Source organism: Nicotiana sylvestris, chromosome 9, assembly GCF_000393655.2.
Source record: "Nicotiana sylvestris chromosome 9, ASM39365v2, whole genome shotgun sequence".
NCBI classification, from domain to species: Eukaryota; Viridiplantae; Streptophyta; class Magnoliopsida; order Solanales; family Solanaceae; genus Nicotiana; species Nicotiana sylvestris.
In genome coordinates this window covers 19,997,393-20,017,924 of record NC_091065.1, presented here as the reverse complement: position 1 = coordinate 20,017,924, position 20,532 = coordinate 19,997,393, and the positions used below count along the sequence as shown (strand labels likewise).

Below are 20,532 nucleotides of genomic sequence, written 5' to 3'. Positions count from 1 at the left end.
CGCTTATAATGAGTGCTTGCGCTCTTCCAATATTATCATCCTTTAAATACGACAAAGGCGTATTTGCGGTAAAACCAGTCGATCAGCGGTGCAGTCGATGGTTTCGTGCCTTTCCCTCTTGAGTTGTCCGCTTAAGGGTACCTGTCTAATACCCCAATAGAAACCTTACTCTAACTGTGCATGCATCATGGTCAAACCTAGTCGAGTCAGTTATGTTGTCCACATAATGACTCATTAAGATAGCCTTGTACAAAGTCCATCGGGTTTCCCTGAAACCCAAACGAACACCTACATGTTCTGTGCATTTATTTGGAGAACTAAATGCTTTTTATGCTAATTATTGGTTTAAATAGTCGAGTTTGGAGGGGTAAGGGTCTAACACTTTTTTTTTTTGCAGAAAATGAGGCACGAAGTCCCCAGATTTGGCATGGCAACCAACATTCATCCAAGGCTGCTGAATTGGTAGGAAGACCTCCACTCTAGTGATCAGACACTTTTCCGCAAATACTTAGAGAATCTGCCTTCTCTTCTAGAAATCCTGCCTGACAACAAAATCATAGAGGCTGCAACTCTGTTCTGGGATAGTGACAGGTCCGTGTTCCGCTTTGGGGACCTTGAAATGACTCCTTTTCTCAAAGAAATAGGAGGCTTAGCTGGTATTCCTTGAGAGACTCTGGGTTTGCTTATGCCAGAGAATCACAAGGGTAGGGGTTTCCTTTAGATGATGGGACTGAAGAAGAACCCAGACTTAACCTGTGTTGAAAGACTTGTACATCCTATTCGACTATCTGTACGAGAGGTACGGCCATAGCAAGTCATACCGCACCTACTCAGATGAATTTTCCCTCACCTCACTGGGGCATATTCACAAAAGGGTCTTCGTATTCATGTTTTGTTTCCTGGGGATGATAGTGTTCCCTATGAAGAAGGCTAGGATCCACACCATACTGGCCATGGTAACCAAGACTCTGATGGAATGAATTGGCGGACAACCTTTCAGTATAGTGCCCATGATTGTTGTTGAGTTATACCGAGCTCTGGACAACTGTCAGCGAAAAGCCAGTGATTTTGAGGGATGCAATTTATTACTTTAGCTCTGGCTCATGGAGCACTTCTAGAAAAGAGAATACCGACAAGAGATCTTACGCAGAGACTGGGATGATCATATTGCCTTCCACAAGCCAAAGCTTATGAATTATATGCCTAACATGTTCGCTCAACCAGAAGACGCTGAAAGATGGGTGGAGCTATTCAAGAATCTAAAAGAAGACCAGGTATAGTGGTTGGTCTAATGGTTCGCTACGGAAGAATTCATTGTTCGATCCCGAGACGCACCATTTCTCATAGTCATTGGTCTAAGAGTAACTTATCCCTACGTTCCCCTCCGAGCTATGAAGCTGGCGGGAAGAAAGAAAATCATACCAAGGGTCGACAAAATGAGTCACTTTAGGGCTGATTTCTAGGATGATGATAGCCCTCACAAATGCCAAGCTCAACACATGTGGCATTGCAAGCTCGTTTTGGGGAAAGAATCTATTGAGCCAGCAGGTATCACGCTGGTTGCGTGCCGCACTATTTGGGTTGGTTGAAAGATAATCACAATGGTAAGGGTCAGCCCGGGTTCATTCACGGACACAGAATCATCGACGAGAAAGCTGAAGCACGGGTTAAGTACAATCAACTGCGCAAGAGGATCCGAGAGTGTGAAAGTGAGCATCGGGAAATACAAGAAGCCCATCAGAAGTTGATCGAGGAATGGAAGGATATGGCTGTCAGCGCCAACAAGTGACTAGGGTATTTGGAGCGGGGTATAGTGGAGCTAGAAGGAAAGTTCCTCAAGAGGATTGAAGATTGTCGAAACGCTGAAGGGAATGCAGGCGGACATTTGGCCCAAGCTTATCTGCTTCTAGGACTACGCGAACTGGTAAAACTGTTTGAGGGGTATAAAGATACCAAATCTGGGGAAGGTCCTTGTGGGACCAAGTAGTTAGGAGTCTTTTATTTTGCTTTTAATGATGTAATAAGGCCGATGGCCACTAGTGACACTTTATTTTCTGTTATTTAGCGTCGTTTTGGTTTCGTCTTATTTTTATCAATAAAATGAGGCATTTAGCATTGCAAGTTCTCCAAGTTAATTTGTCGCTAGGCCTACCTCGGGCACAACGAGGCACCCAAATTAGGATGTGATTTATATTCTTGCACAATGTGCTTAAATAATGCAACATTTCCTTCTCATAACCCGCACTAACTTGTTACCTTTTTTTATTTTTTTTTTTATTTTTATTCCCCTCCCCAAAGGTTAGTTCGTGCATTCTGGCACCATCATCATATAGTACGAGATCCAAGGGCCCTCCACTTCCCCCTCCTTCGAATCCTATCCGGAACAAGAACAAAAGTAGAATGGAATATTCAAGTGCCAAAAAGGAAATTGAAAGAATTGAGATTCCTCAGGGTACCCCGGTTGCTAATGAAACTGCTGCCCAACTTGAGCAGAAACTGTTGAAGTTCTAAGAAGAACTGGATCAAGTTCGGAACTTGGCAAATTTATCATTCACTCTCACCGCTCCTGATGTCAACTTTCCAAATGCTCAGAATCCCGCACCTTCACAGGACACCCCACAACCACAGATGCAACCCACTCATGCTCAACATTGCAACACATGCCACACTTCACTACTCATTCCTGAACCACTGAACACCACAAACGACCATCCCCACAACACTCCCATCTACGTAGATACCATACCCCACTACACTCAACCAATCTCAAGTGCACCTGAGTCTTATGACAAGGACTCTCTTATCAGAAACTTGGCAGCAGAACTGAAGAAGTTGACCAACCGAGTCCAGGGCATGGAAGGAAATAGAGGCATAGAGAGGCTGAATTATGAAGACCTCTACATTCAGCCAGATGTTGAACTTCCGGAGGGATACAAACCTCCCAAGTTCGAAATGTTCTATGGCACGGGAGATCTCAGAGTCCATTTAAGGATATATTGTGATAAGCTGGTCGGAGTCGGAAGGAATGAGAAAATCCGTATGAAACTCTTCATAAGAAGCCTGAAGGGGCATGCTTTATCCTGGTACATCAGTCAGGACCCCAAGAAATGGACAAGGTGGGTAGGTTTGGCATCGGATTTCATGGATAGGTTCCAATTCAATACAAAGAATGCACCGGATTATTCTACATCGAGAATCTGAAGAAGAAGCCTACCGAGACATTCCGCGAATATGCTACTCATTGGAGATCAGAGGCTGCTAAGGTCAGGTCGGCCCTAGAAGAGGAACAAATGAACATATTCTTCATCCGGGCTCAGGACCCACAATATTATGAGAGGTTGATGCTGATCGAGGGCCAGAAATTCTCCGATATCATCAAGTTGGGAGAAAGAATTGAGGAAGGCATTAAGAATGGTATGGTTACTAATCTTGAAGCATTGCAGGCCACCAACAAGGCTTTACAATCTGGTGGCACGTCCAAGAAGAAGGATGTCAATGCCGTGATGGTCGCACAGGGAGCCAAATCACCACTAAAAATACCACACTTACCCGTCACCTCCACTTACATATCAACCTATCCCGAATTACCAAGCATCCATACCCTCTTACCAAAATCCACCACCCATTTACCAATCATCTCCACCTCCCACATATCAACCCACTTCACCCAGATACTCTCAACCTGCACCTGTTTACCAAGCTTATAATGCCCAACCCTCTCACTACCAATCACCTCCCACTTACCAAAATTTCCCTAGACCCAAACCAAATTTTGACCGTAGACCTCCCATACAATATATAGCCATCGCTGAGCGAATTGACCAGCTGTATGAGAAACTTAAAGATGATGGTTACGTCTCCTCTATCCCTGCCATAACTCCAGAAAATCCTTTCTAGTAGGTCAACCCTAATAAAACCTGTGCGTACCACTCTGGCATGAAAGGTCACACCATTGACGAATGCTGCTCGTTGAAGGACAAGATTCAAACTCTGATCGATAATAAGGTTATCGTAGCAAAGGAGCCTGCTCATAATGTCCTCAACAACCCTCTGCCTGATCACAAAAGTAGGGACATTCACATGATCAAGATCGAAGATGACTGGGACCCCGAGGGATCGATATGACTGATTGCTGAGGATGATGAGCGAAAGAAACCAGCAGTCACACTTAACTCGATTATTGTGCAGAACTAGCCCTCTAGGGGCGATGAAGTAAACATGTCTATGCATCTAGAAATTTGAAGCACCTTCTTCTGCGAAGGTGGCCAGGCCAATTGAGGTTGAGTTTGGGGCTCCAAAGGCGCCTGTACTCTTTGAAGTTGTTGTGTTACCACCGAGGGTACCCATCCCTATAGCAATGTCAGACATAACACCATTCCACTCAAATGCCATACCATGAGATTACACATCTGAAGCAAGGAGGAAAGGAAAGACCAAGATGGGAGAAGCAATTGCTGCGCAGGGTATAACCAGAACAGGTAGGGTTTACACTCCAGAGCACCTAGCTGAGTCCAGTAAGCAAGCCTCGGGACAGACTACTGAAACTGGTCCCGATGATCTTTGGAGGAAAATACAAGCTAAGGAGTATTCAGTCGTTGAGCAGTTGAACAAAACACCAGCACAGATCTCCATCCTAGCTCTTATACAGAGCTCTGATGCACACAAAAGGCCTTGATAAAGATATTGAGCGAAGCTTATGTGCCCAACAACATAACTGGGGGAGAAATGGTAAATAAGATATGACAAATACTGGAAAGCCACAAAATCACCTTCCACGAAGATGAGCTGCCGCCGGAAGGACTGAGTCATAACATGGCCCTACACATCACCGTGCAATACGAGGATTACTTCGTCACTAGAGTCTTGATCGATGGAGGCTCCAGCCTCAACATCTGTCTGTTGATAACTCTCAGAACATTGGGAAAGAGCCTGCACGAAATCAAAGATGGGGCCATCAATGTCAAAGTCTTTAATGGGTCCCAAAGGTCTACTATCGGGGAGATCAACCTATGCTTGCAAATGGGGCCAACCTGGTTCGATGTTAACTTTCAAGTGATAGATGTCCCAACATCCTATAATTTGCTGTTGGGACGACCATGGATCCATGCTGCTGGAGCTATAGAATCGACCCTCAGTAAAGTTTGAATGGAATTACCAAGAGGTGATCATTCATGGCGATGGTAGCAACCCCATATATAGTCGCCACACCATCCCCATGATTGGAGGCAGAAGGAGAATAGGCGGAGAAACATAACACCATATTAAAAGAGACAACGCTGTAGAAAAAGATAAATGGTGGGATAACAAGATTGAAAGTATCCTGAATTGGTGTGGATACGAACCTGGAAAGGGACTCGGTAAAAACCTCCAGTGAATCGCCAAACCCATCAAGCTGAAGAAACATGGCACTACATTTGGTTTGGGGTATGAGTACACTTGGGAGGAGTTCAATCACTGGTCCCCACCATGGTGCGGTCCCTACTACCCACTGGAGCATCCGATACCTCACCTAGAGCAGACTTTCCAGCCGACAGATATTATATATAGGTCGGAGGAAGAGGAAGCATTGGCAGCCGTGAAGAGTCTGTTCATGGAGGATAATGATATTGACTGTTGTGTTATTTTCGAGAAGGAAGGGGAGGAAAGCCCTTCTATACAAGTTGTGAACCAAGGAGAGCACCTCAGCAATTGGTCGAGTAGAACCACCAGGGCCCGGAAACCTTCAGGGTATCAAGGCTAAACAAAAGAACCATGCATCACAATTTACTTTTTATTAGCTGATTTTATTTCCGCATTGTCTTTAATTCTGAAAAGAGCTCTGATACTCAAAACAATTACGAATTTAATTGAAGCATTTCAGTTTATTATATATCTCACTCTTATTATTTTTCTATCATTCACTTTATTTTACACAACATTAATATTACTTGCCTTGACGATGAACCAATGATTGTGACTTGCAACGAGACGACGCAACAAACGGATATGGACTCCGAAAAGGATGATATACCAGAAGAGGTCATCAGAGGAGTTGAGAATTTTGAAAATAGGCCTAAGTCTAACTTGGACAAAACTGAGGTCGTTAATCTGGGAGATACAAGGAGTGTAAAAAAAACACTCATCAGTGTTCACCTGTCACCATCAGAAAAGAAAGAGTACAAGGAGTTCCTGAAGGAATATGAAGATATATTCGCCTGGTCATATGATTATATGACTGGTCTCAGCATATCCATTGTAGCTCACAAACTGCAAACAGATCCAACATGCCCGCCGGTAAAGTAGAAACTCAGGAAATTCAAATCCGACATGAGTTTGAAAATCAAAGAAGAGGTTACCAAGCAAGTCAAAGCTAAGGTTCTCAGGGTAGTAGAGTATCCGACATGGTTAGCCAACATCGTGCCAGTGCCAAAAAAAGATGGGAAAGTTAGAGTTTGTGTTGACTACCGGGATCTCAATCGGGCCAGTCCCAAAGACGACTTCCCCTTGCCTAACAAACATATTCTTATCGACAAATGTGCCAAGCATGAGTTGCAGTCTTTTGTTGATTTTTTTGCTGGGTATCATCAGATATGGATGGATGAGGAAGATGCAGAGAAAACGGCTTTCATCACGCCATAGGGAATGTACTGTTACAAAATAATGCCGTTCGGTTTGAAGAACGCTGGTGCCACCAACATGAGAGCCATGACTGCCATCTTTCATGACATGATACACAAGGAGATTGAGGTATATGTGGATGACGTCATCATCATATCCAAGAAAGCCAGGGATCACATGGAAGACCTAAGAAAGTTCTTCAACAGACTGAGGAGGTACAATCTGAAACTGAATCCTGCCAAGTGTGCATTCGGGGTTCCTGCTGGAAAATTATTGGGTTTCATCGTGAGTCGTTGAGAAATAGAATTGGATCCATCAAAGGTCAAAGATAACCAAGAATTGCCACCGCCAAAGAACAAGAAGGACGTGATGAGTTTCCTAGGAAGACTCAACTATATCAGCCGGTTCATAGCTCAATCCACGGTCATTTGTGAACCTATCTTCAAAATGTTGAAGAAGGACACTTCTACCAAATGGACTAATGATTGTCAGAAAGCTTTTGACATTATTAAGGAATACCTGTCAACGCCACCGGTCTTGGTTCCGCCTGAGCCAAGAAGACCTCTATTACTTTACCTTGTGGTATCGGATAGAGCATTTGGTTGTATTCTAGGAGAACATGATGAAACAGGGAGAAATGAGTAAGCCATCTACTATCTCAGTAAGAAGTTCACACCGTACGAGGCCTGGTATTCTCTTTTAGAACGCACTTGCTGTGCTCTGACTTGGGTCGCGCAGAAGTTAAGGCATTACTTTTGTGCTTACACTACTTATCTCATATCCAGAATGGACCCTCTGAAGTATATCTTCCAGAAGCCCATGCCCACTAGCAAGCTCGCCAAGTGGCAGATCATGCTAAGTGAATTCGACATTGTTTACGTGACCCAGAAAGAAATCAAAGGGCAAGCCTTGGCAGACCATCTCGCCGAGAATCCTGTGGACGGAGATACAAGCCCCTAAAAACATATTTTCCCGATGAAGAGGTATCTTTCATAGGAGAAGATATGGCAGAATCCTATGATGGTTGGAGGTTGCTTTTCAACGGAGCTGCAAATTTCAAAGGAGTTGGCATAGGAGCAATCCTAGTATCAGAAAATAGCAAGCACTACCCGGTATCCGCCAAGCTTAGGTTTCCTTGCACCAATAATATGGCCGAATATGAAGCCTACATATTGGGGCTCAAAATGCCCATTGACATGAACGTTCAGGAGTTGCTAGTGATCGGGGATTCAAACTTGCTCATACATCAGGTTCGAGGAGAGTGGACAACTCAGAACTCTAAGATACTTCCCTACTTGCATCATATACAGGAGTTGAGGAAAAGGTCCACAGAGACAGAATTTCAGCACGTCCCTAGAGTCTAGAATGAGTTTGCTGATGCGTTAGCTACTTTATCGTCCATGATCCAGCATCCAGATACAAATTTCATTGATCCCATCCCAGTAAAGATTCATGACTAGCCAACTTATTGTGCCCACGTTGAGGAAGAAGCGGATGGAAAACCATGGTTCCATGACATCATGGAGTACTTGACAACAGGGGAATATCCAGAACTTGCCAACGCTACTCAGAAGCACACACTTCGTAGGTTATCCATCAACTTCTTTCACAACGGAGGAATTCTGTACAGAAGAACTCCCGATTTGGGTTTACTAAGGTGTGTCGAAGCAAAAGAAGCATCCAGGCTATTGGACGAAGTGCATGTAGGGACCTGCGGGCTGCACATAAACTATTTTGTCTTAGCAAATAAGATACTCCGAGCAGGGTATTTTTGGATGACTATGGAAACAAACTGTATCCAGTATGTTTGCAAATGTCATCACTATCAGATACATGCAGATATGATAAAGGCACTTCCAAACGAGCTTACTGCAACAAGCTTACCATGGCCATTCGCCGCTTGGGGAATGGATGTTATCGAACCTATCGAGCCTGCCGCATCAAATGGGCACAGGTTCATCTTAGTGACAATTGATTATTTTTCCAAATGGGTCGAAGCAGTATCATACAAGGCGGTCACTAAGAAGGTTGTGACGGGTTTCGTCTGCGGCCGCATTGTTTGTCGGTTCGGAGTTCCGAAATAAATCATCACCGATAATGGTTCCTATATCAACAACAACTTGATAAAAGCAATGTGTGAAACTTTCAAGATCAAACACAAGAACTCTACAGCCTAGAGGCCTCAGATGAATGGAGCTGTGGAAGCAGCCAACAAGAATATCAAGAAGATACTAAGGAAGATGGTCGAAAGGCACAAACAATGGCATGAGAAGTTATCATTCGCCTTATTGGGATACCGCACTACAGTCCGCACATCGACCGAAGCAACTCCCTACATGCTGGTTTATGGTACAGAGGCTGTCATCACCGATGAGGTAGAAATTCCATCCTTAAGGATCATATAAGAAGTAGAATTGGATGATGCAGAATGGGTAAAAGGTCGCTATGAGCAGTTAGCCCTTATAGATGGGAAAAATGCGTTTTGCCACGTTCAGTTGTATCAGAACAGAATGTCCAGAGCCTTCAACAAAAGGGTTAAGCCAAGGAAGTTTACACCGGGGCTACTGGTGTTGAAGAAACTATTCCCACATCAAGATGAAGCCAAGGGGAAGTTCTCTCCCAATTGGCAGGGTCCGTACATGGTTCACCGAGTTCTAACTGGAGGAGCCCTTATTCTTGCAGAGATGGATAAAGAAGTCTAGCCAAAGCCAATCAATTCAGATGTAGTGAAACGATATTATGTGTAACCACTTATGATTCCCTCTATGATGTAATTTGAACTACGCCCTACCTGATTCCTGTTTAAGAGGGGATACGTAGGTAGCCCTATGAGTTCGGTCATAATTTAATAAAAGTTCCATTTTTCCCCGCTATTGGAACTGGGGCAGAATTTTGAGGAGGACCTCAAAATTCCAAAGTTAATTTTAATTCATGCATCGCCAGAAGCGCCAACCTAGTAAACTGGGGCAGAATTTTGAGGAGGACCCTCATAATTCAAAAGATGTGTTTTAGTCATTCAGCACAGCCGTCAGAAATGTCCGCTCAGCAAACTAGGGCAAAATTTTGAGGAGTACCCTCAAAATTCCGAAGAAAAAGAGGTTGCAATGTCTTGAACCACGTCGCAGTCTTTGGCTCAACTAAAGAAAACTATTTTTAATTATATGTTTACTAGAGCATGCATAACTATTATGCGACTTACTGTTGTTTAGCGATGCTACCCCAATAACACACAACGTTAAGAGCCCGGGGAAGACGAACTAACCTTTCCCCTTACAGAACTCACGATTTTTCTTTGGATGCAGGCACTCAATTCGCAATATCATTAGGTATATTTATGCACTCTCAAGAATACAACTTCTTAGAATCATCACTTGTCCGCAATTGCTATCCGTATACAATCTCCCCAATAGTCATATTGTCGTAATCAGCTATCAGCTAAGAGATCTTACTACTAATCATCCTTTTACATTCTTGCACTGCATAAGGCTACCTTTCTGCCTTCTGAGATTAAGCTCTACCTCCATCTGCATCGCATAAGGCTACCTTTCTGCCTTTCGAGGTTAAACTCTACCTCTATCTGCATCGCATAAGGCTACCTTTCTGCCTTTCGAGACTAAGCTCTGTCTCCATTTGCATTTTGCATAAGGCTACCTTTCTGTCTTCCAAGACTAAGCATTGTCTCCATCCTGCATTTTTCTGCATTTTGCATAAGGCTACTTTTCTGCCTTCTGAGGTTAAGCTCTACCTCCATCTGCATTCTGCATAAGGCTACCTTTCTGCTTTTCGAGATTAAGCTCTACCTCCATATGCGTTTCCCGTATTGCACAAGGCTACCTTTATGCCTTCCGAGACTAAGCTCTGTCTCCATCTGCATTTTTGCATAAGGCTACTTTTCTGCTTTCCGAGGTTAAGCTCTACCTCCATTATCATTTGCATAAGGCTACTTATCTGCCTTTCGAGACTAAGCCCTGTCTCCATTTGCATAAGGCTACTCTATCTGCCTTTCGAGACTAAGCATTGTCTCCATCCTGCAAGGCGATATTTCTCGCACGGCTGCAATATCGCCACCTTTTATTTACATCTTGCACCTGCTGAAAGATCGCCACCTTTTGCATTTCATGGGCTGAAAGATCTCCAACCTATTCAAAGGCATCATAGTTCAAAGGAACCACCTATATGGCCCGAGAACATAATTTCATGGCCTGCAAATTTTTATTTACGCTCTTCATAGCCCTAGACATCATGGTCCAATGACGTCATCCTAACCGTCCAAATACAACATTCATGGTCTGATTGGAACTTGCATCACGTTTAAATTTACGCACAATATACGCTCGCATTACTTATCTGCAGGTATACCAGCTGGCAACGACAATCTCAGTAGGAGCGATCCCGCAGCCTATCGATTTTTCAGAAAACCTCTCTCAATCTAAACATCGCATCCGGCATATTCCGTCAATGGTTCCTGAACTACATATGGCCTGATTCCTGTAAGACTAGGGATATGTAGGCAGCTAAGAAACCAGAGTTCGGTCAAGACATTTCAAATCGTTTCCTTCGGTCAAAATTGGCCGTCATATCTTTACCCGATAACTCTTTCATCCTTCCCGGGTAAAGAGGGGCAGCAGTTGATACCCAATTTTTCCCCTATGTATTTTTACACGCAAAATTCTTTCAAAATAGCATGTGTGTGCATATATAAGCATGCCCAAGAGTTTTGGTATTTTTCCTAATTTTTAAAATTTTTAAAATCAATTTATTGCCTATTTTAGCAGTGCAAAATCCAATAATTATTCCTCAAATTATAATTTTGGTGAATAATTTATTTCCATTCTCATATTTACACCAAAATATTATTAGGGTGATTTTTTCATATTTTTACAAATTTATTTGGTATTTTTAAAGCTGAATTCCATATAATTGCAATTATAGCCTATCTTACGATTAACAACATTTTACAATTATAAAATCATTCCCAGTATTTTTATATTAATGTTTATATATTATTATTTAGTTCAACACTTTTAATTTATTTTTAAAATCATTTTAGCTATTGTTTATAAAATAAAAAAGGGGGAAATTGGCTATTTAACATATAGCCAATTATTATTTCAATATTAGCCTCAAATTGATCCCCAATTCCGCCCAAATTGAAACAACCCAATTTCAATTTTTACCCGACTTCTTCACCCATTTTCGGACCCACCCGGCTTCCCCTTTAATCCTGGCCGTTGATCATTTTGATCAACGGCTTTGATTCGTTCTTTCCTATTTTAATTCTCATACCCCCCTAACCCTAACTCATTTGTATCAAAGACGCCGCATTCATCTCCCAAATCCGCTATAGCCCTCTCCTAAACCCTAGCTGCTTTCCACATACTTCTGTCATGTTTCCACCGGAATCCATGGCATTCCTGGCCATGGATGGCCTGTGCTCACTCACTCTCACCATTAAACTTAAGTTACTAGAAGTTTGGAGGCCTGACTTCAAAGGTTTTCTTTAGATCTGTCTCATATCTGTAAGATCTATGGCTTCTCCGGCCATTTTTCGGCGTGTTCGAGCAATATCAGTCTCTTCGACTCAGGATCCGACTTTCCTCAAGACCTTCTCATTCTAGGGTCTTCTATGCCATTTTTAAGCCTTCCAAGGTTCTATACTTGCTTATTTCATTCAGATCTGTGACATGCCTGGTCTTTACTTGACGTTTTAAGATTTTTCCTCAAATTTCCCTTTCGAAATTGTTCAAATTCGATTTTTAGGGTTTCTGGAAAAGTTTCTTTAAATGTTTTCTGACTCTTTTGTTCTCTCTTTATGTGTGTTTTATACTAGTATGTTTATTTCTTATTATGCTCGAGTTTGCTCTCTCTTGTTTCTTTCCTGATTATGCAAGACTTTTTCTGTTCTTTGTTCACACATTAGTTTGTGTTGTTTTCCTCATTCTTTGCTATACGTGTTTAAGTTTGAGCTCTTTGATTTTGTTACTGAGTTTTGTTTATGTTCCTGCTTGCATGCTTTTACCTACTTTGTTTAAAACTCGTAGCCTCTATTTCTTCTGAACTTATTTTTGTGTGTTTTCCTCTCTCAATGACCTTGATTTCTCACCCCTGATTCTATTTTAAACCCTAAAGATTTGGGGATTTTTTTGATAAGTGGCACTAGGGTTTTACTTTGGGACCCTAAGTTTCCACAGTCACTGTGAGCCTGTAATCGAACTCGAAATCATGTTTGCTTGTGACTTTGAAACTTTCTTTGTTATACTCTTTCTTTGTTTAAGCTGTATGCTTTTTATATGAGAAAAACTCCTCTTTTAAAAGGTTTCACCAACCAAGTGATTGATTTTGAAATCCTTTTAATAAGGCTAGTGATTCGTCACTGATTCATTTCGATTGGATCTCTTTTACCCTACTGGCTATTTTCTTGGTCTTTTTGTGTAAAAACCCCATGCTTGTGATGTTTTCCTTAAATACACGATCTTGTGTATTTCTTCTGTAACTCCGTACCAGTTTGAATTATTTCTATACTTATATGACTCTTTCCTTAATTACTTGAAATTTCTCATGATCACAATTGGATCCAGGATCCTTTTGATTGATTTTTCGAACTAATGCCCTATTTTGCTTTATAAAAACACTATTATTTCAACTTTCTTTAGTTACCCACTATGTATTTGACCTTGTTTATGCACTATGTGGTTTCCTTTCCCTAATCAGCCTTATTAAACTAATTCCTTCCTTAGTGTGTCTTGACTAGCCGTTTGGACTAGACTCCTTAATTAGAGGAGTCCAGTTGTCTTAGTTGACACTAATTGATTGCTATTTCTATGTGTGTACACTCTTTGCCTATGTATTGCTTGTTTTCAAAACTATATAACGACATAGTCCTCCCTCTTTCTATCAGGATTCAATTCTCAAAAAAAAAATACAGACACACGCTGAAATACATACGAACAAAAACACTTTCTTGCAATACTGTTATAAATTTCGCTTTGCTTGAGATCTTTTGGAACTACTGTTTACAACTTGGCTCTCTCAAGGCTACTTTTTCTTACTTATTTTCCTTCAAATCTGGTATGTCTTTTATAATTTTCTGCCTCACTCCTATGTGTTTACTTTGTAGTTTCAGACTGTTTGTCTACTTTACTGCTCATATTCAGTAATTTGTGCTGAATATTTTCCCTCCCTACTTCTGTTTCTGTTATGAATCCCTACCCCTATTCCCTTCTATGCACCTAAGTTAAGGTCTTGGCCTGACAGTATCCTAATTACTGCCCAGGCCATAACTTGATCCACAATGGATCCTAACTCTCAATGTTTGGCTAGCAGGCTGGTCAGGGGTGTTCCAGCAATCCAAATTGTCGGGCATGACCACCAGCCTGCCATGACTCTCACTGATTCCCTTCCCCTCGGGATAATTTCTAGCCCTTACCCTAATCTCTGGTCTCTTCATCTCAAACCCTTCTTAAAGTGTCCTAATACACTATAATCATTAGGCGGCGACTCTTCAACTTCTACACCCAATTCTCAAAAGGGAATAAAGTTGTCCTCCCAATGTCGTATACCCGATTTCTGACCCCACGGTTAGCGAAAAGGGGGTGTCGACAGCGTGCCGTGCCAAATAAAATCTCAAAATGCATGGCCCTCTCTTAATTAACATTTTAATCGTTAGAAATCGAGGTGTGCCATTTAGTTGAATTCCTATGACCCTCGTAAACTTGAAAGTGCATAGTTGCTTTAGGCGCGTTATTTTAAAGAATTACCTTCCTAATCTTGGGTTTGCATTTATGTAACCCAAATCCAAATCTCAACAACGTTAGATAAAATGTGTTGTGGACCGCGTGTCCATTTATGTGACGTGGTTCAAGACGTGTTTTAGATTACGCTGAATATTTCTTAAAAATATTTGAATAAAAACAACTATAAAGTTAAAATTGAACCATAAGCTAAAACATATATTAACAACCAGATTATATGCCAATTATAACAGTTGAGTGACCATGCTAGAACCACGGAACTCGGGAGTGCCTAACACCTTCTCCCGGGTTACTAGAATTCCTTATCCGGATTTTTGTGTGTGCGTACTGTAATACAGAGTCAATATTTTCCTCGATTCGGGATTTAAACGGGTGACTTGGACACTATAAATTATCCTAAGTGGCAACTCTTAATTTAATAAAAATAATCCCGTTTCTATTGTCACTTAAATTGGAAAAACCACCTCATACCCTTCCGTGGGGTAAGAAAAGGAGGTTTGACAGCTCTGGCGACTCTGTTGGGGACACGAACCCAGAATCCCTGGTTCAGGGTTCAATAATTCGAGCTTAGAATAATTGTTATATTTGGCTTTTATTTATTATCTGGTTCTATTACATGTTTGGGCCTAATGTGCTAAATGCTGCTTTTTACCGTTTTGATATTATTTGAATTGTATATAAACTGCTACGAAACCCTTCTCTTCTCATCTTCGGGGATGTGCACGCTGGCGTGACTCCCTATTCTATTAGTGTCATACCATGAAATAAGAAAGAGGCTCAGACAAGTTACAAAGCTGGATGGCCTTTTGGTTCCCAGTACGTAGCCCCCTCTTCGGCTTGAGTTGTTTGCTCAGGTGCACAAGTCTAGAACAGTATACCCAGGTTTTATACTTATAATAACTTAGCCCCATGCCGGATCCCTTGTAGGAACGTTTGTTTGCATTATGTGCATTTGACTTTGGAGACTCAACACAGGGGTTGGGTCTGTCTAGTACAGGTGTACCCAAAATGAAAAGACCATCGTGATGCATCTTACTTGCTACTTGCGCATTCATTTGCTTCAGATTTGCATGTTGACCGACTCATCGAATAATAGGAAAACGTTGAGAAGAAGAAAGTCAATGTGAGGGCTAAGAGAGATAATTACCTATTTTTGAAAAACCGATGTCCAAAATATACTGAAACCCTACCGAAATTTTGAAAAAAAAGGAAAAATAAAATTTCTTTTTTTAAAAAATATAGTTGGTTTTTGTTTTGTCAAAACTACCCGAACTACGCTAGTTTGATTCTCACCAGATGTGGGATACGTAGGCAACCCCCATCGGGTCCAACTTCCCTTTCGCAAAAAATAACCCCAAAAGAACCGAAAATTTTATTGCTTTGTTGTAAATAAGTAAGGTGATGCCTTTCTTATCAAAAATAGCCGAATGTCCCCAAAAGGACGCCGGAAGGCTGTTTTTGCAAGAACAACTACCTTGGTCTCTTTTTCAAATTTTTGGCCGGTTAGCAAGCACAACCTTAAAATCTTTTCCCCTGAAGTGCTGAAAGGCCGTATTTTCAAAGCCGGGTTTTATTTTTGAAATGGAAATTTTAAAAAAAGTACTTTTAACTTTTTCTTGAGTCAAATGAGTCATGATTTTGCTTAATCACCCTAATAAATGTGCAGAATGAGCACGAGTCAACATTTGCCAATAACAGTCATGAACAAGATCCCCTTGGAGCTGTATATATGGTGGGAAGATATGGGGAAATCAAGACAAGATAGGGTCAATCTTTACTTGGGAGGTCTCACCGGGTTATTGAAGATTAGGCCTAGAGGAGACATCATAAAGGCATTGGTTACGTTTTGGGACCCACCTCACAACGTGTTTCATTTCTCAAATTTTGAACTCACACCCACTTTGGAAGAAATAGCCGGATATATTGGGAGCACTGAAGCTCCTCTGAGACACAAGTATTTGATTGCTCCAAGAGTCGTCGCTCTACACGGGTTCCTAGATTTCTTAAAGATAAGCATAGGGGTCCAGTACCCAGATTTGGAAGCTGGGTTTTCCACTCCGCAGTTTATATACCAGCGATGTGGACACATAGGGGGTTTAACAATCCAGAAAGCAAAATTTGCAGCAAAGGGAATCGCCTCAAATTGGGAGAATACAGGTGCTTTACTTTTATGGTGGTATTTTTGGGTCTTCTAGTGTTTCCCAGGAAAGATGGGAATATCGATATACGGATAGCTGGGGTCGTCAGCTCTTTGCTCACTCAGGCCAAAAACACCCTCGCACCAAAGATAGTGTTTGAAATATTTCGAGCTCTCACAGCCTCCAAAGTCGAAGGAGACGTTTTTGAAGGGTGCAACTTGTTGCTACTAATATGGATGATTGAACATCTATGTCATCGTCCTCAATACATGAACTATGGGTCGACAGAGAAAAGTTGCATAAAGGAGTTTTATACAAGGGTCGATGGGTTTAGCTTGCTAGAAGGGGTCACAAATGGATATCACGTCTCCGTTCCGTCACTGCAGATCAAATAGATTGGACGTTCAAGTGGCTTCCTATAGATGAAATCATATAAATGCCAGCTACCGGGCCTCACTTCCTCCTGATGGATCTCAGAAGTATCCAGCATTATGTCCCATACCGGGTTTTGAGATAGTTGGGGAGATGTCTTCCAAATGATGAAGACCTTAGTACTCAGGTAGTCGAGATTGGTTCTAATGGTCAGTTTCATGAAGCAGTAGTTCGCCAAATCTGGAGCGAGTGTCAGTTCTTGACAGCAAGCACCCAAGTGCGTGATCTATACAAGGGTGAAGTCTCGCCCGGTTACCTCGTATGGTACCAAAGAAGGGTTGAGTTTGGGAGGCCAGCCAAAAGACCCCATCTTCAAGAATTTGTCGAGGCGTCACAGGCGTAATGGGATTGGTTGGACAAAGAAAATGAGTATAGGGCTACCATAAGCAAGCTGGAAAAGCAAGCCAAGGATCTTCAATTTGATAATGGTTTTCAAGCTGCCACGGATGAGGGTGAGAAGAAAAAGCTAGCCAAGGAAAATGATACCTTTCGAGCCCAAATTTGGGAAATGAAAATAGTGGCTGAAAATCCAGCCAAAAGTGCAAAAGGTGGAAACTTATAGATAACCTTAGGCGGAAGGTGAGTGAGTATGGTTTTGATCTGAACAAGGCAGAGGGTGAACCAGCAAGGGCTCGAACAAAATTGGCTAAGAATGCGGAGGAACGAGCGCACTTGGTTAAATAGTTAAAAGAGAAATATGACAATGAGGTTGTGGGGTTAAATAAAAGGGTCATCATCTTTGAGAACAAAATGATCAAGCAAACAAAAGAATTTAAGGCAGAAAGAGAACACTGTTATGCAGCGATGGCACAGTTAGAAAGAGATCTGCTACAACTATAAGAACAAAACCATACAACAGATTGGGCGTTTGTTGCAAGAAAAGGGCGTCATAAGAGAAAGGGTCAGAAGGATCGCTGACTACATCGCAATAAAGTGCAGTAAGTGTCAAGACATGACCAGATCCATGTTTTTCGCCACTGTAATGACCTTTGTCCGCTAGGTAATGGAGGATCTCTATCATATCCAAGGGGATTTGGCGCGTAGGCCCGTGGCGAGACCGACTGATATCCCGCGGGTCCTAGGAGTAGTTGAGGCATTGATGTATCCATGATGTTTACTCGAGGCTGTATTTTTCGTCTTTTTGTTGGAGTCTGTATTTTCATCTTGCTGTTGGAGTCTGTTAGTTTCCATTTTCGAGTCTGATAGTTTTATGATGAGTCGTTGTAATCAAAACATTTTTATTTTATAAAAATTTGAAAATCCCAAAATATTTTTACTATTTATTTTTACGCTTATCCCCTAGAACTACACTGGGTTTGATTCATGCGGGGTCATGATACGTAGACAATCTTCATAGGATTCGATCATAACCAAAAGAGAAAAAAAATAGAAGGAAAAAAAAGAAAAAAAGAGAGAAAACAAGAAATTGTGGGAAGGAAACAATGGTAAAACAAGAGAGAAAATGAGAGAATAAAGAACAACGAGAAATCAAGCAAAGAAAGGTAGGAGTGAAAAAGAGAGAAATTGCAAAATGGACATTAGCAAAAGCCGGGATGACGCAAGCAACCGATCAAATGCATAATAGAAATGATTAACTGCTTAGGTGCATTGTATCCCCAACGTGCGGTTGTCTATCTGTTAAGCTCTAATCGCTAAAAAGTTTGTTGTTGAAATCAATAGGCTGGTGGTTAGTTTGTTTGGCATTCTGGAAACTCATCCGTACAACACCAGTTCCAAAGATAAGTTGATCATGGCTAACCAAGAATTGGATGCAAGTGTTATTGATCCGTTGAGAGAGGGGGAAGAGTCTAATGTTAATCTAAAAGAGGAAGTGCATTAGCTGAAACAACAGATGGCAGAGATGTACCAGGCATGGGTGAAAGGGCATCCACCACCATCCTACCCCGCCAACCCTACTTTTGTCCCACCATTGGATCAATCCCAGGAACCTCCAACTCTTGATTCATCTACAAGATTTACCATTTACCACCACTACCATGGCACCACTTCCCAAACACCACAAGCTCCACCACCTAAACCAGTTCCATACCCTCCTCTACCAGTCACCCCTATTTTCATGGCACTCCCACCTGCTACACTCCACTGATCCTCCAGTGAGCCTTTATTCCAGATCCAAGATAACCAATACTATCCCCCGAAGCCTACTTTCAAGGCCCCAGGACCTTACTCCTACACTCCTCGTTTCGACCTCCCTGTTGAAACTGAGAAGCCACCTAAAAATCCAGAACAGGAGGAGATGTTCAAGAAGGTCAAAAGCTTGGAGTAATCATTTAGAAACATGCACGAATTATGAATCCAGGTGGGCGTGGCTTATAAGGATCTTTGTCTATTTCCTGATGTCCAACTGCCTGTAGGATTCAAGATGCCCAAATTCGATCTGTATGATGGGCAAGGAGACCCGGTGCCCATTTGAGGGGATTCTACAGTAAAATGAGAGGAGCCGGTGGGAAAGAAGAACTATTGATGGCTTACTTCAGTCTGAGTCTAAGCGGTGCGGCATTGGAGTGATACACTCGTCAGGATCACATCAGATGGTATACATGGGATGATTTGGCCCAGGAATTCGCTTGTCATTTCCAATACAACTTCGAGATTGTTACAGATCATTTGTCTTGACTAAGATTGAGAAGAAGCCTAGTGAAAGTTTCAGGGAGTATGGTTTTTGTTGGAGAGAACAAGCGGCAAGGGTTGACCCTCTGATGAAAGAAAGTGAAATGGTGGATTACTTTTTGTAGGCCCTAGAGCCCACTTACTACGGCCATCAAGTATCGACCATAGGCATGTCCTTCAATGAGGTAGTGAAGATGGTTGGCATGGTGGAAGAAGGTCTTAAGTCAAACAAAATCTTGAGTTACTCGACTATTAAGGTAACTACCCAAGCTATTCAAAATGGTACTGGGGGAGTAATCGGAAAGAAGAAGAAAGGAGATGTGGCAACAATTTACTCAGGATCATGGTGTGGACCCAAGGGCCTATCCCACCATTATAATCAGCCACGTCCCCACCACCAAACCTACAGCCAAGCCCCATATAATCCACCCCAACATTACTACCCATCACCAGACCCTCATTTTTCTGTCCACCATGCCCAAACATACACTCAACCTCCTGCCCACGCACAATGGCATGTGCCAACCCCACAAAATAATTACCTAGCTCCAAAAAATGCCTACCCACCCCCACGAGCCTACTGAAACCCTCCCAGCTCGGGTTTCCGGCCTAATCAAGCATTAAGAATGAGAAGTTGCAGAGGAAGAAAATCTTCACCCCATTGGGAGAGTCCTATACTAGTTTGTTCCATAGACTGAGGCAATTGGATATGTTGAGGCCAATTGAGTCGAAATTGCCAAACCCTCCTTCAAAGAATCTTGATTACTCTGTAAGCTGTGAATATTGTTATGGTACTCCGGGGCATGATACAGAGAAGTGCTATCTAGGAGCTCATTGATACAAATCGGATTGAAGTCCAAGATTAAGAGGCACCGATGGTCAACCAGAACCCGTTGCCAACCCATCAGAAGACAAACATGATTAAGATAATGCATAAGGGAGGGGAGCCCAAGAATCCTTCACAGAACATCATGATGATTCGG

General features: G+C 42.1%; 1 protein-coding gene across 1 annotated transcript; it reads left to right on the top strand.

Moving 5' to 3' along the window:
• Positions 1 to 7,601: 7,601 nt before the first annotated feature.
• LOC138877307 (uncharacterized) lies at positions 7,602 to 18,758 on the top strand. Its single transcript, XM_070156905.1, has 2 exons — positions 7,602 to 7,921; positions 18,599 to 18,758. The coding sequence occupies exons 1-2, from the start codon at positions 7,602 to 7,604 to the stop codon at positions 18,756 to 18,758; spliced, it is 480 nt and encodes a 159-aa protein (XP_070013006.1).
• Positions 18,759 to 20,532: the final 1,774 nt, after the last annotated feature.